The sequence below is a fragment of the Diorhabda carinulata genome, chromosome 8 (genome assembly GCF_026250575.1).
Source record: "Diorhabda carinulata isolate Delta chromosome 8, icDioCari1.1, whole genome shotgun sequence".
NCBI classification, from domain to species: domain Eukaryota; kingdom Metazoa; phylum Arthropoda; class Insecta; order Coleoptera; family Chrysomelidae; genus Diorhabda; species Diorhabda carinulata.
The window spans coordinates 3,357,289-3,373,538 of record NC_079467.1 but is presented as its reverse complement, the minus strand read 5'-3'; the positions used below and the strand labels follow the sequence as shown (position 1 = coordinate 3,373,538).

The window sequence follows — 16,250 nt, the reverse complement described above, 5'->3', positions numbered from 1 at the left end:
CCGTGTATAATCGATTATTATGGAGCTCTAGTGGTGATTCCTGACCATGTTAAGAATTTAATTTACAGATTGTCTCTATAAAACCATTGAAACAATAACGAAATCATCTATAAAATAACCATAAGAAAATATGTAGATTCTATGGTGTGTGATAGATTATTGTAGGGAATAGTAGAAGAAATTACTCAAAAGGTCCGAGAATACCATAAATTCTATGCTATGCAAAAAAATTTGTAGACTTACTAAAATGGAAATCTACAGAACAGCAAAAAAGCCAACAGTAACCTATAGAGAAACGAGAATCTAACAAGTTGATGAAGAAAAATTTAACACCTTCGAAAGAAAACTGATAAGAAGAATATATGGTCCAAAAAATTAGATGATGAACGGATTATCACCAGATTTATAAAATAGCAGCGAATGCGATTACTGGGATACAAGAAACCAACAGAATGAGAGCTTTTAGTAAGCCGGCCCAGAGGAAGATCCAAAAACCAATGTGAAAGTCAAGTAACAAATGATTTGAACAAAATGGAAGAGTAGAATAATAATCAGGACAGAAAAAAAATGAGGAAAAATAGTGGAAAAAGCTAAAATATGCAAGGAACTCTAGATTAAAAAAGAAAAATGATTAGAATGTGGACTAGATCACCCCAAAAAATGAGTCAAAGATCTCTGTTACTGTTCCTATTGGAATAACAAACGATTATATATTATGAGTGGGAAATACATACACTTATTCACTACTTCAAATCACAAACAAACGATATACAAGAAGAAAGACATGAGGAGTGTATTAACTTAAGGGGGTCCTCTATTTTCTCGACTTTTCAACAATTTCTTACAAGCAAAACCATAATAGAATAAAAGTTATAGTTGCTGACAGGAAGACATCAAGTAAAAAAGGTGCTTGACATTGACCAATATTGCGGCTGTTCTGCTTATTTAAAATCAAAAAACTGAACGGCGACGTTTTAATCTTCATATTTGGGAATAACTAACTAGAGTGAATTCTGATTTACAAAGAATTGACTTTTGTATATACTTTTGAAAATAACCTTCTATTTTTTATTCAAGTTTTTCGCTAGTAGAAAAAAAACTATCAAAGCAATCATAAAAATCCTAGTTCAATTGCTAGCCTACTACATATTGAATATGCTGCATAAATTTGAAATAACGTAGTTACCGTTTCGAAAACGGTTTGAAAGTTCGTGCATGGGATTAATATTGAAAAATTTATCTTACTGTCAATCTGCTATGCCTGGACCATACAATAGGCCTTCCTCTTCTTATCGGAAGGAATGCAGAGCTGCTTCGTCTTCCCTTTTCGCGATTCGGGACTGTTTTACATCACTCGTGAGCTTTTCTGAACGGTCGATCCGAGAGCTATCACTCTGTTGAACATATCCTTTAGCTTGTGGGACGATGGTTCCATGGTTTCCAAGATCTTCTGGATAAATTCGAATCCTTCGTTGGAGATTATGACAGCGAGAAACGTGGTGATTTCAACCACTTTTGGCCTAGAATGGAGATACTTTGGTGCTTTGGAGTTCGTTAATCTAGAATTTTTCTCCAAAGCACCCCCATTCTGTTTCAAAGTGGTTGAAATCACCACGTTTCTCGCTGCCATAATCTATAGATGCCTGGGAGCGGAAACTCACTATAATTCAATTCTTTTTTGGATAAGTTCTCATAAATTAACTTTATAACTTTGGGCCTAATTCACAAAAGGTTCAGGTAGCACTTAGAATTAGGGATATTAATACAAGCTTAGTTCCTGCAACCACTTCGAATATCGAAAAATCCTTTGGTGCACATTCTCTACACACGTCGTAGATGTGATATGAAAGAAAATAGATTTTTTCGACCCGAGAAACTATGTGACCCTCTTAACTCAAGAAAATTGGACGTATCTATTTCAATTTGGAAAATCACCGTTCTTAGTAATCATATCGCAACTAGAAATTTTCATTTCCGATAAAAAATCTTTATCAAATTCTGCCAAAAAGCTCGATAGTACAAGTCTATCTCAGGTTAATTCAAAATAACAAAAAACAATATAGTTTAGTCTATAGTAACGTACACAAATTAAAATCAGATAAATTTGACTTTGCCCATAATCTTGATGGTTTTGCATTATGACTTTTATGTAACTAGACTATTGCACACGAAATCAAATTGAAAATATTCACCAACTGGATCTCTTGACGTATACCATAATAAAAGAGACCGTATAAAGACGGATTATATTCTTAATTATATCTATTAATGATTGAATTCAAGAAATCAATTAATTATCCGTTAATTGTCTAAAAATCATCCCCCACTTCCTATCTACTTGGGGTTTTGGGGGTAATAAAGAAAATTGTACTGAACACAAAAAAATTATTCCAGCTCTCGGTCATCCCTAAAAAAATAGAGAGGGTTAAAGAATAAAAAATTGGCATTTTTGGAATTATAAATTCTATTAGAAAATATATAAGCGAAATTTACAGTTAAATAGTGAAAATGATGTGTGAAAAATATATGAAACTAATTGAATGGAATTATGAACAATTAAAATTGACGTAACCATAAGTAATTATTATTATATCATAGAAAAATACATATGGAAAACTTGAAAATTCAATAACTACTTATTTATCTATCTTACGATGATCAAGGGGTGTGTCGGAAGGGGGGGTGTTGAAAAAATACGAAAAGATGTTGTATAAATAGTGTTTTTGAGTAGAACCTAACCTAATCTAAACTAATCTAACCTAACCTAACTTAAATTAACTTAAAAACAATAACCGACAGATAATTCCACCTTCCATATATTGTAACCTCCCTCTAACACCCCACATAACCCCAAGTCGATAGGGGATGGGGGATGACTTTTAGATAACTACCAATTATTCTATAACGTTTATTTATGATTGGTATAGAAATATTTTCATTAAAAATTAAGATCTCCACTAATTATGTCTATCTGCTTCATGCTTCAATCAATCGGATTTCTCGATGATTTGTAAAGCTATTGTCGGATCTCTATATTTATAGAATAAATATTGAGTAAACATTTATCAAATCTAACTACTTGTTGAAAACAATATAAGAACAATTAGCTGAGATTAGGACAAGGGCAATATCTCGTCTAAATATCAATTGTGAATGATGCCATTAATTCGAGATCTAACGAGAAATTTTAAAAAGTACCTACGTCAATCAACATTAAAAACCATACAATTAAAATAAGAGATCTATTGAAAGTTTTTATTGATATTCTATGAACCTTTCAAAATTCTTTGTTTGCAATTCACTTAGCTCATTTACCATGCTTATAAGTGGGCAATAAAAAAAGGTAATAAATTTGATTTAACTGACATCAGTTTATGTAACTTTAAATGTGTTAAAATCAATTTGTATTACGTATATATATATATATATTTGAAAAGTAAATATTTATTGGTGAGTGATTATGATTTATTTACCCCTTCATTCTTTTGTAATATGTTTGCGTCCTCATTATCAATATACCACTACCGATCGTTGGTTGGAATCGATAAATCTGGATCGAATTAGTATATTCAGTATCGTCCACAAGGCAAATTCATCGTTCGGTATGGTTAATTTACTGCCGGGATTTCCGTATTCGAAACAGCCATAAATAGAGAAAAATAGGAAACAAAACATGAAATTCAACAAATTACGATCTGTTAATCATATATTAAGTGATACAATGTATCCCTTATTGCACGCCCCATCAACATATCGTCTCGGATTACTTAATTTCTGTCTGATATTTATGTAACCCTGAAGAGTCATGAATTTACTAAATCAACTTCCAGATATTATTGTATTCATTGAGATTTATTGTAAACCAATGGTTCTTTGACGGGAACCAACGTCATAGTTAACCGATTCCATATGTCCCTTAGACACTTGTAGTTTCGTTAACTTATCAATTGACTTACCTTTATTTTTTTTATTGATGTGGCTTTAACGACCATAAATATAATTAATTATAGTTTTTGTATCCAATAGGATCAGTATTTAAGAGAGCATATACACGAATAGTGTGTTCTTAATAGTTTTAACTTCCAACTAGTACAATAGTCAGATTATTGAAACCACTTTATTCATTTATATTTTATGTTAATAAATAGTTTTTACAAAGTTGTTTTTTAATTGACGGAATCTAACAGAATAAATTTTTTCTAATTTAATTGCAAATTTACAATGAACTAAAAAAAATTAATCAGTAAATGACTTGACCACTGATGGGTCTACGTAGATCATTCTATGAAGTCTTCTGGCCAGCGTGTTTTCAATCTTTTCTGTTCCATTGGATCAGTGTAAAGCTTGGATATTAGTGGATTTTTGAGGTTTTCGTTGCGGTTTTTGTTCCTTATCGTTGATATCTGGATAACTTCATTGTTGGTTGGAATACTAAGGTCTGTGTGTAATATTTGGTTGCTTATAAACCATGGAGCATAAGCTATTATGCGATGATTGAAAAGTTTGCAGTATCTTGGTGTTCGATGTTTTACTACACCTCCATAGCTTTATGCCATATGTCCATATGGGTTTGCTGATTAGCCAGTTCTTATTTTGAAGTTTTAGCTTTCGTTGTGTTTTTTTAGCTTGTATGTGTTAACTTTTGGTCCAAGTGCAGTCCGAGGTATTTCACTTCTGTTTTCACTTTAATTGTCATATCGTTAATGGTCACTTGCGGACAGACACTTCGTTTTGTGGTGAACGTGATTTGTGTGGAGTACCTAGTATGAACGAGAAAAAAGAGCTGAGTATTAAGATGATAGAAAAAAAGAGCAGATCTAGGGAAGTGGGATAAATAGAATAAAGAAACTGGAGAAGGAAAAGGATAAATATGAAATGGAGTGTATGGATGTGATTAGTAAAAGGAAGGAAAAGGAAATAACCTTATATATTCATTTTCCAATTTACTTAATAAACTAACCCCTTCGTAACACAATATAGATATAGTTTTTTTGTTCGCAGCAATCTTATATATTAAAAAAATTGATGTCCGTTCAAGCGTTCTACCCAACCGATTTGCTTAATTTTTTTTTTTTCAATGAAAGGTATTGATGCACATATCAGCCATCAACCATCGGATTTCATCTCATTTTCACCATTCTCAAGTTATACTCAAATGCGATTTCCCCCTGTACATTACTTATGTTCTATCCTCAATATCTCAGGTTCTATTCAAGATAGAGACTTCGTTTTGATTTAAGACCACTCGCTGAAACACCTTCTTTCTTTTGAGTTTTTGAACACTTAAATCGGTTGAGTTGGAGAGGAGCTAGGCGCTGACATTCAATGTGGAGTTATGGATTTTTGTAGGTTTTTTGTCAATTTTTCTACATTCAAAAATCTATATCTCAGGTTCTAATATAGCTACAGAGTTCGTTCTTTTCTATTATAATGATTTCTGATACTTATTTAATGGATTCGATGCGAGCGAAGCCGCGGGTAAAAGCTAGTAAGTATTAGTTAAAATTGTACACGCGCAGTATTAGTTATAATATTCACAACGTTAACGCTGAAGTAGTCATCACCACAAACTCTTTAGTATGTTGTATTTTTTTTATTACTTCAAAGGATTCCCAAATAGTTATTAATTATCAAATGATGTTCATTTTCTCTTGGTAATAGATCAACTCTAACTGATCTACCATTTTGTGCATATAATTAAAACATTCGATAAAGATTGAGAACGCAAATGTGAAGATGCTGAACACTATTTCCAATTTTCATCATATTAGTCAATAGTGAGCAGTAATTGCCTGAAAATAGATGTTTCAAGCTTGTTATATTCTTTGGAAATCAAATAATGGAATTAATTTAAAATTTTTTACTTGTTATCCTTCATTTACTTTTAATACAATATTTGTAGTTGTCGGATCAGCAATTTTAAAGTGACTGTACGAGATATAATGAAAAATATATCTCCCAACCTCATGCATTAAGGCAAGCAGTAACATGTTTGAGTCCGTTTAGCTTCTGGTTTTGATACTATATGTTAAAAACATGGATAATCAAAATATTGAAAACTATTTACGATTTAAAAGTTTGAGCTAAATAAGAAGTAGAAACGGCCGGAATTTAAAATATACGAAAAATAGATGAGATTGTTTATTATAAAAGGCAATTGAGCTACTGGAATGTTTGTGAAACGATACACGAAGACCTGAAAATCTGCCTTACAGATTTAACAACTTGCGACGTTCCACATTTCCCTAGAGTAAAACAGTGCAAATGGGGAACGTTTTGACACAAATACTCTATTGAGAAATTCACGATAAACCGGATGGAAGCATTGTCCAGAGAAACTCTCATATACTTCAAGTCATGAATCGAACGTTGTGCTGATGCTATTTTTAGCTGAAGACAATACTTTTAATGAGATCTTTCTACTCTTCAATCACCTTTTGTATATTGTTGGCAGTCATCATAAACGATGGAAAATAAATTATTAGAAACAGAATTTGTATTAGATTAGAACGGATTTGCTACCAAAGTTTTGAGTAGACAAAACATGTGATTTAAATCGCTCATTCAGGTTTAGTAAAACGTTGATCTCGCAATTTATCTTTGATCTCCGGGAATGTTGGGAGTGCTCAAAAGCGTTTTTGTTTGAACTGATTTGTGAGCTCGCTTTGTCGTAATGGAAAATGATTAATCTCCTGTGATTGGTTTCCTGATTTTTTTGAACACTTCTGGGGAACAAATGCCGGTGCCCCATTCAGAATTGACCTAATGTCCAGTTTTTCCGAAAAAGCTGGAGACCATTTGCTTCGAAGTGCTTCATAAAAAACCCATACAGTTGATTATTTAGTTTCAGAATCATAGATCCATGCTTCGTTGCCTGTCACGATTTCATTGATATCTTTCAAATTTCGCAATTGAATTTCATCAGAATTTCTTTGCAGGAATCGACACGAGACTTTTTTTGAGCGATTGTTCAATTATGCGATATCCAATGCGATCAAATCTTTTTGGTAGCCAAATGGTTATGCAATATTTAATGTATGCAGTTGGAACTAATGCCCAAGTATGCCTCAAACTCACAGTATGTCTTATGACGATCTTGCAAAATCATGGGCGTAAACTTTCATAAGGTTATTAAATCCAAATGGAAAGGAATCCAAGAGGACATAAATAAGTTCTAAATAGATAATCTAGATATCTCTAAAAACGAGTGGAAATATAGAAAGTTAAGAAATGAACTTTGAATAAATAACCAGTTTGGATTCTGACGTAATGTTATATAAATTGGGGTAGTACTCTAAATCTGGGACAACCTTTATAACTATTCGAGCGCTAAATAGGCAATAAATTTTATTAATACTTAGATATGGTAATGGAATGGATGAGTTATTTGAGATGTAGCATCTTTTATACCATTATAATAAGAAATTAAACAGATTGGTATGCATCGCTACACTTTTATTAACAATAAGATAATGGAATTCTCCGTATAGGGACGCGACAACATTTTTATCTTTATAATCCAACTTAGAATATTTGAAAATCGTGCACGATCTAAAGTCACAGGTATACTATCATTTTAATCGTCGACCAAGTATTTTCGGTGGCTTTTAAATAAGTCATTTAAATTCTTTTATACCCGTTCAATCTTCAAAATTATGTATTTACTGTCTTTATCGGAGCGTCGTGTCGTGGGTTATTTAACAATTTTATGAAATTTGTTAACTGTGTTCAGATACATAAAGGCGTAATACAATTTGAAAATAATTAACCTTTTGAAGCCCGAATTCGATAGATACCCACATGCTAACACACTGGTTTAAATAAATGGTTCCCAAACTTTTTTGTTTCATAGACCACTTTCATAATTTTGCTGGATCTCTGAGAAAAAAACAAACGAATTTCTTAACCTTCCCTATTTCCACTATGTGAAAATCTTCTACCTATGGGAACTTGCGTTGTGGCTGAGTTTCAACGAAGAATTAACAGTTTTCCAAAAAAAAAGAACTAAAATTTTTGATACCCTCTTTTGTCACTTTCAGCTTCTCATTAGTGCTAAGCTCGATTGGCTCCTCTTGTAAAATCACATTCCATGTCGACAAATGGATTTATGATCCACGGTAGTATTTCCATCGACAGAATATCTCCAAATCTGATTTTGAAATCATCATGCAGAACAATCAAATGTTGAACGAATGTCTGAATATCTTGATCAGGTTTTCCTTTGAATCAGGATCTTCACTTTCCAGAAATCTTGATAAACATGAACTCCTCTTCATGATTTTCATCGAACAATTGTACAAATAAGTGCGTATTCAATAATTGCTTCTTATTTTGTTAACTGCATTAATTACAAATTGAAGCTATATTGGTGCAATCTATTACTCAAAGTTATAGATGTTGTCGATGGATAACACAGTGAAGTGCAGTTACCTCTGGTATAATTCTTTTAAGATGTCTTACAAACCCAAGATACTGCCCGACCATGGCAGGAGTTCCATCTGTTACCACTGATTTTCAGTGTTCGTCTACAAAATTTGTACAAGTAGAATTTGTGCAAATGACAATAATAATGCTTCATTCTCAACATCAGAGCATATTTCATCAATACGTCTTTATACAAATGAATTCCTTTCAATATATCAAATGGAGATTAGTGTAAAATAGTTTTCAAAACCTCTGTGTATGAGGAAAATATAACTTACCTTTTGGATACCAGACCAGGTCCTAACTCTCTTCAAAAATTAAACAGCTTGTTTAGTTTTGGTCGTTTCCTCTACTTTGTCACTAACTACCAGAGGCAATTCTGAAATCTGATCAATAACATGTCCTTTGCTCATAACCAAAGCTGGTACACCACTAGCTGCTACAGCCGAAGCTGAAGCATAACGGCGGTGATTTATGTTAGCTTTTCTGTATCAACGACACCATGGTTTGGTAGGAGCAAAAATACGACCACCACGACACATGTTACCAAAAGCTCCCTGACCTGAGAGATGAGTACAATTCCCAAGAACACGAGGATCCAAATCTATACTGGAACCTTTTGGAAAATATTCAAATCATGTTTCTACTTCTAATCTTGCTCTAAATCAAAAACTCAGAAAACCTGAGTAGAATAAATTGAGTTTCAGGCCAATTTACTTATTAAACTGCATAGGAAGACTGCTTGTATATCTGCTGAGGTTGCTGAGGAGTATTTAGAATAGTGGGGGACTATCTAATACAATAACTTTTGATTTATATAGGGAGAGTCAACCATATATGTCCTTAAACAATAGATAAAGTGAAAAGAATCAAAATGTCATTTGGGTCAATCGAAAGCTATGCTTAATGGTCACTCTAGGTATTCATACCGTCTTTAATTGTGCACCGTAGGACAACAGAGTCAATAGTCTTGCTGAAAAAGACAGCAAACTACTTGATCTGTATGATAAAAAGCTATTTCTCAGAAACAGAACTTCTAACACTTCAAAGTAATAATTTCCACATTATAACTCATTATATACTTACTTATTTAACTGTTTTATTACAGGGTGGTGCTCGGTGTTATAAGTGTAATAGATTTTGGAGCTGAAGTAGTTTGTACTAATAGTCCTGGACTGATTCATAGACAAAGAGATATGTGTAGGGCATCACCGGATGCTATGGTTGCCGTTGGTGATGGAATCAGGATGGCCACCAACGAGTGTAAATACCAATTTAGGCAACACCGATGGAATTGTACAGGAATCGAAAGTCCATCATCATTTGGTCACGTAGTAATTGTTGGTAAGTTCAAATTCTAATGATAAGTTGTATATTTTGTATAAATTGATAATCAATCTACTTTAAGATAACTTAAATATTACTGACTACGTACGATAACATACCAACTTCAAAATTATGGGAAGTTCTTTAGAATTCCAACATCAACCATACTCTCACAAAGTCCATCAAGAACTAATATAAAGATATGGAGTCTGCAGTGAAAATGAAGTATTGGAATCCTTTACAGTTAACAAATGCCTGTGACAAGGGTGCTCAACACCTTGGAGAGGATCCAAATTGACGATTATACCTGTTTACACCTTCCAATTAGGTATAGTTCTTTCAATATCAATTACAGAAAACAGTTATGCGAAGAACAATCAATATTTCATGAATACGCACAGCACTCATACCGTCAGTGGACGTGAATTCATCATCTCCATTTTTTACCAATGACAACATCGAATCGTAAACATAAATGCATTTCTATCGTCCAAAGCTGTCGGTAGACGTATGTACACGATTTCTTTGAAATATTCCAGCTAGACAGTCTGCGATAAGCAGTGGCTTTGATCGATGAGATTTATTTAATTCATAAATTTCTTTAAATAAATAGAAATGTGGCGTTCTTTAGACCATGAGCGAATGAAGACAATGGAATTGCCGGTGTAGTGTTAATACAGCAAGTTATTTCAAATATATTCGAATGTTTAAAAAAGGAAAATTATCAGCAATTCAGCAATAATAATAAGAATCGCTGAATTAACTAGTGTAAAAAATTTTCCCATTTATCGAATATCCATGAAAGGGGTTGCTGTTGATCATTTACCGAAACCAAAAAACATGTAAAGAAAAAATGATATAAGTTATATAAGCTTAGATGACAATATTATTTGCGTCAAATAAAAGACTACTGAAGTTCTAATAGACGATTGGGGTACAAAAAGGGCTCAGTTCACGTCTAGTACCCTGTTTAAACCAAACCCCCATACAGGCAGGTACATTTTACTCGTCGCTTTACGTTTTATAAATTAATATTAATTATACGGAAAATAGGGACTGCAGATGAACATAGAAAACACACACTACTCATGTATAGGAGAGGATACACCCGATATATAACTAGGAAACATCGAAATTATAGCGATATGTGCAAACTATTTTTGACAAAGATGATACAGAAATAGAATGAAGAATATACAGAACAAGAACAATAAATGGAATAATGGAATAGGAAAAAAATTAAAACTGAGGACATGCAATGCAATGATTGAGAGTACGTCGCTGTATGAATCGGAAACGTGGAGAATGAAATAACAACAGAAGAAAAAATAGACAATGAATCTGAAAGAAACAACTGAGAATATATTGAGGAAAAGTAGCTGATTTGATACGGGAACGTGCAAAGAATGAGGAGGGAGAGATTGCCAAAAGAATGTAATGAAATGGATCCCACAGGAGAACAGAACGAGAGAAAGACAAAGATTATCGTGGATACATGAAATTAGGAAATGAATGAGTGTACGAAATCTGAGCTATGAGAACTGCAGCAACAAGAAGGAGTGACGATTAGGTATCGGACGACATTTTTAACCCGAATATTATTATAAATATTACAGAATATTTGAGATTTATGATTTTCTTAGATAGAACACGAAATAGTTTTTGTTTGTTTATTACCAAAGTCTATAGCGAAAGTATTAGAAATTATGATCAATGAATAAGGAAATATTATTGGAAAATGTTTATAGTCCAAGTGCTTTCATTAGAACCAATATTTAATTTCGTGGGCATAAACACAAATAAAGTTCAGTAAACTATCAAGAACTCTCCATCCTTTTTATGAATCGATAATTGTATTGAATAAATTAATTCATCAATAGATAAACGTATGAATGTAGTATTTCACGATATTAATGATTGTGTACAAAATGTACACTCGTACTTTTTCAAAATGTTTGACATATATTTACTTAATGAGACACCTAATACAAAGAGTAACATTAGTGGCTCCATATCCATCATCGTTCATGGTATAGGCGCCCACGTTCTCATGGTATATCACTATGCTCTTAGTTTGATCATTGGTAGTAGATTCCACAGGTGTGTTGATGCCTCCCACGCGGCCTTGTCCGCGACAAAATAACATCGATGTAAACACAAACTGACATAAGACATTATGAGCATTTGCCAGCATAGTGACTTAATGTCTCGTTTTGGGGGATTTATTAATGCACTTATCATTTTTTGCGTGTTTTTATGAAAGTTATTGAGGTAGATCCTTATCCAGCGGTAATTTATAAGGGTATTTCGTATTTGTGATGAGAACATTTAAATGATTAAGTATTGAATATCCGATGATTTTCAATTGAATCGCCTACATTTGACATTTTTTAAAATAAATGTATAGGAAAGATATACTATACCAAAGTGATACGAAAATTACTGTCAGCTCAGAGCTCAAAAATATGTGATAAGGTACACAACGACAATTCCTTGTGGAAATGATATAGAAATTTATCTAAACCATCAATTTTTTAATAGTTATAAAGATCTAACCAACAAGAGCATGTATATCGCAAGCGACTTTTGTAATTTTGATTTTCACTGTATTATTATTCAGTTTTCATACAGTTGACAATATGCAGTGTTATACAAATAGCAGCCGAAATGTCTCGCAGTAAATTACAGCCTTATTGTAGTTGAATTTTCAAATAACTAGAAGTGTAAGAAGTTCAAATCTGGCAGACTTGATTTTCAAAATTACTGATAAAGATTCATCGATAAAATATTTCTCCATTGTCTACAGAATGAACTTTTTATGTATCTCTCATGATAAGTGAAGTATACGCATGACAATGATCCTACACCGATTACATTACATGATAATATTCCTGTATTTTTGAGTCCATACGATCCTCACATCATGGCGAATAAATTTATTCTGTTCACACATAGATTATAGTGATTTGTATAAGTCCTATATCTATAGTTCTAAACCATTTTACTTATTAAGAATTGTTAGTTTTTTCGTGTGGTGTCGTGTCGTACTTGGCTAGAGGATAAATTTCGTGAAGGTCGTTCTAAATCGGCTGTTGTACCAGAAAACATCGATGCTGTGTTTAATGATATTTCAAAATCTGTATGTTCCACTCGCATACATTCAATATTGCATTAACATTTGGCTCGCTCAAAAAAAATCTTGCGTCGATTGGTGCAAAAAAATTGCTAAAAAATTCAATTGCGGTGCTTCAAAAAATTTGTTCGCGTAAGAAGCACTTCGAAGCAAATGGTCGCTTGTTTTATCGGAATAACTGGACATGTCCCTTCCCTTGGAGAAACGTATAATGGTCGATTCAGAATCAATCAGGGAAACCAATTGCAGAAGGCGAATCATTCTCCACCACGACACTGCGATCTATCACACATCAGTTCAAACGAAAACATTTTTGAACAGTCAAAACATCGAATTTATGATTTCATCTGACGTACAGTACTTGTACAGACAATGATTTAGTTCTTATTCCTGCAGGTCAAATATAACTTTCTAGGTCAACTTCATTTACCTGGAGAAGCGGTTGATGCGTTCAAATCACAAAAATGCTTTGACAATTGGTTCAAACGCATACCAAAGTGTATTGATCTTAATAAAGAATATTTTGAGAAGGTCATATATAATTATAAAGATTTATTTTTATTTGTATATCTCAAAACTTAAGTAGCAATCCTCGTGCAATGTTCTATTCACAATTAGAATTAGAATGGAAAACATTTTGCTCAGAAAGTGGTTTCCACTTCTTTCAACAACATGCCGAATGGAGACTCTTCGTTGAAGATTGTATATCTAATAAGCTTGATATAGTAAGAAGAATCGTAAGCTTTTCCGTTACTAGTCCTCCCCAATGACAACTATAAGCATTTTTTTGCGACGACCAGCCACCTACAGCTAAATCTTGAGATTTCCATACTGGACTCGCGTTACTTATACAAGATGGATGATCCTATCGATATTGGGATTTGCTTTGTTCTACTTATCGTTCAGTGATCTGTTGGGAGATTTCTCTTTATTGGTTTCGCCTTGTTCACGTCATGAAATGCAAATAATATTGCTGTTATTTCATGTGGTTGTTTCTTCGTCCATAAAACTTTTTAGTTACTTCTTCATCCTCAGCTCTACAGTGTTCTTAATACCATAACTCTGTTGCCATTAGTGTATTGTCTTTGTCTCGGTCCTTTTAACGGAACTTATTTTTTCGTAGAATGTCTGGGATGGTTCCCACAATGGCTAGACTGGTTGGTATACTAAGAGCAGCGCTGTACTGAGTATGGACTTAATGTGAACGAAATTTAAAATAGGATCAATTCCATTATTCTATCAGTCCATAAATGTATGTCTCATAAGTGTAGAAAAGAGTTGTTCGAGATAATCTTTCCAGTTTTTTAAATCAGAATATCTGACTTTTAAGTTTAATAAAAAACAGTTCAACGATCTTTGGACTGAATATGTTCCCTTTCTAGAGTGCAACCAAGAAAAAAATACTGGTTTTATCTTTTTGTGTTAACTTCCATTTTCATTCTTTTCTTCTTCTCTACAACACCAGATGTTTATTAACTTCACTCTTCTTATTAAAATGCCTTATTCGATGTCTAGTTTTAGGATATCAACTAGTGAAATGGCAATTTATCAGATATTCTGATTTCCCTTTATTATTCAAATCGCTTCAATTAAGATTATTATGTCAACTGTAATTAATTAGGATAAATATGATAAAGTCAAATTTTAGTTCTTACACCTACTTAAAATTAATTTGGTCGATTTGTCATCCTTAGGATTAACACTCGATATCCATTGGAATCAATTATATTCTTTACATATCATGCTGAATATAAATAGATGTTGACCTATTTAATGTTGATTATAATCAACAAAATTCAAATATTGCTAATTATTATCCAATTTAGATGATAAATCACTTTATTCACATATAAGATAAAATATTCGAAGTCAAAAACAAAAAATTACTCATCGTCTTAATATCTATCGTTTATGTATTATACATTGAAATTTATTTTCATATATTTCCAGAAAGCTACAAACTTATATTCACTGGAAGGGGTTTCCTAAGGTTTCATTGTTTCCGATCATTTCCTCAAGTAAGCTCCTCATCATGAATTCTCTTAATCAACTCCAATATAAGGACAGTTTGTGCGAACTGATTGGAAGTGTTCAAATAATCAATCTTTTTACATTACCAACTGGTTCATCTTGATTTATTATCTTTTTTTTCAAGTAAAAAGAAAGCACCAGATGGTAAACCCTACTACACAGTTCAAGTGGTGCCTGCCGTGTGGAGATGCTTGTGGATGTTGACCTTAAACTTCCACAGGCTTGCACTTCTCTAAATTGACGTTCTGGGTATCTGCAGGTGAACTTGGTGTTCATAGGCTACGTCCGCCTGTCGAGTAGGTCCTGCAAATACCGCTCTAGGTGAGATTATGCTGGAGTCAGCGACCATTCTTCTATGCTCTAAGCTGACCAAGTTTCTAGTTAACTCTGGGTCGCCTATAAGTCCAATTGTTCTCTTCTGTTTTGAGTCGAGCATCCCAAGGGTATATTTGTAAGCCGATCTTCTAATGTGCGAGCAATACTCGAAAGATGAACAGATCTTGCCCTTATAGAGGATTAGAAGCTGTTGCGGACCAAAATGGTTTTTGGTATTTAAGAGATTTCAGTTTTTGTGCAACCGCCTTAGCTAATTCGGTCACGTGACTCTGACAGGACATATTGCACACAACAGAAAACAGCAAATTTGCGATGATGATGATATTTTATGCAGACAGGACCAAATCGTGAGCTGTTCTTTCTTAAAGACGTCAACAGACTTTCAAAAATTATGAAGAAAAACTAATTTTAACACAGAAGAGACCTAAAATCAAGACGATTCAGGAACATATAATATATAATATTAATTTCAAGACGGGAAAATTTGAATAGTGAGATACGGTTGATAAAAATATTTGTTACTTCTTAGATGAACAAATCGCTACACTGCAGGCAATCCTTGGCATAAATTTTTTTAATTGACTGAAAATTGATCTGACAAATATTAAAATGCTGAAACAATGAAACGACTATACTTAGTTTTTTTTCGCGAAATTCTAACGAAGGCGTCAGATTGATGTAATTCTCAAACGAGGTTTAGAATTACAAAAACCCACAATATACAATCGCACGATTTATTATCGACATTTGCATTCACTATGGCGATCATTTAACCTCCTACAACTAATGTTTAATGTCTCTATTATTATTAAAAACTATATACTTGTCTTTTTTATTTCATAGTTAATAAACCTAATCATTGTTATTCTTATTTATCAAGTTACTATTCTTTTGGTAATTTTCTTCGATGAAGATCCAAAAAATATAATTCCGATCAACCGTTTTACGCCATATGTACGTCAGAAAATGACGCTTGAGGTACTCTTGGATCTTAAATCTG

At 33.0% G+C, this 16,250-nt stretch overlaps 1 protein-coding gene across 2 annotated transcripts in view; it reads left to right on the top strand.

The window, feature by feature from the left end:
- The window catches only part of LOC130897401 (protein Wnt-7b), a 175,726-nt gene that overhangs the window by 112,910 nt on the left and 46,566 nt on the right, over positions 1-16,250 (top strand). For both annotated transcript variants that reach the window (XM_057806237.1, XM_057806236.1), the window contains exon 2: positions 9,533-9,768. In XM_057806237.1, coding sequence (XP_057662220.1) covers positions 9,533-9,768 — 236 coding nt within the window. The remainder of the gene's footprint in view (positions 1-9,532; positions 9,769-16,250) is intronic.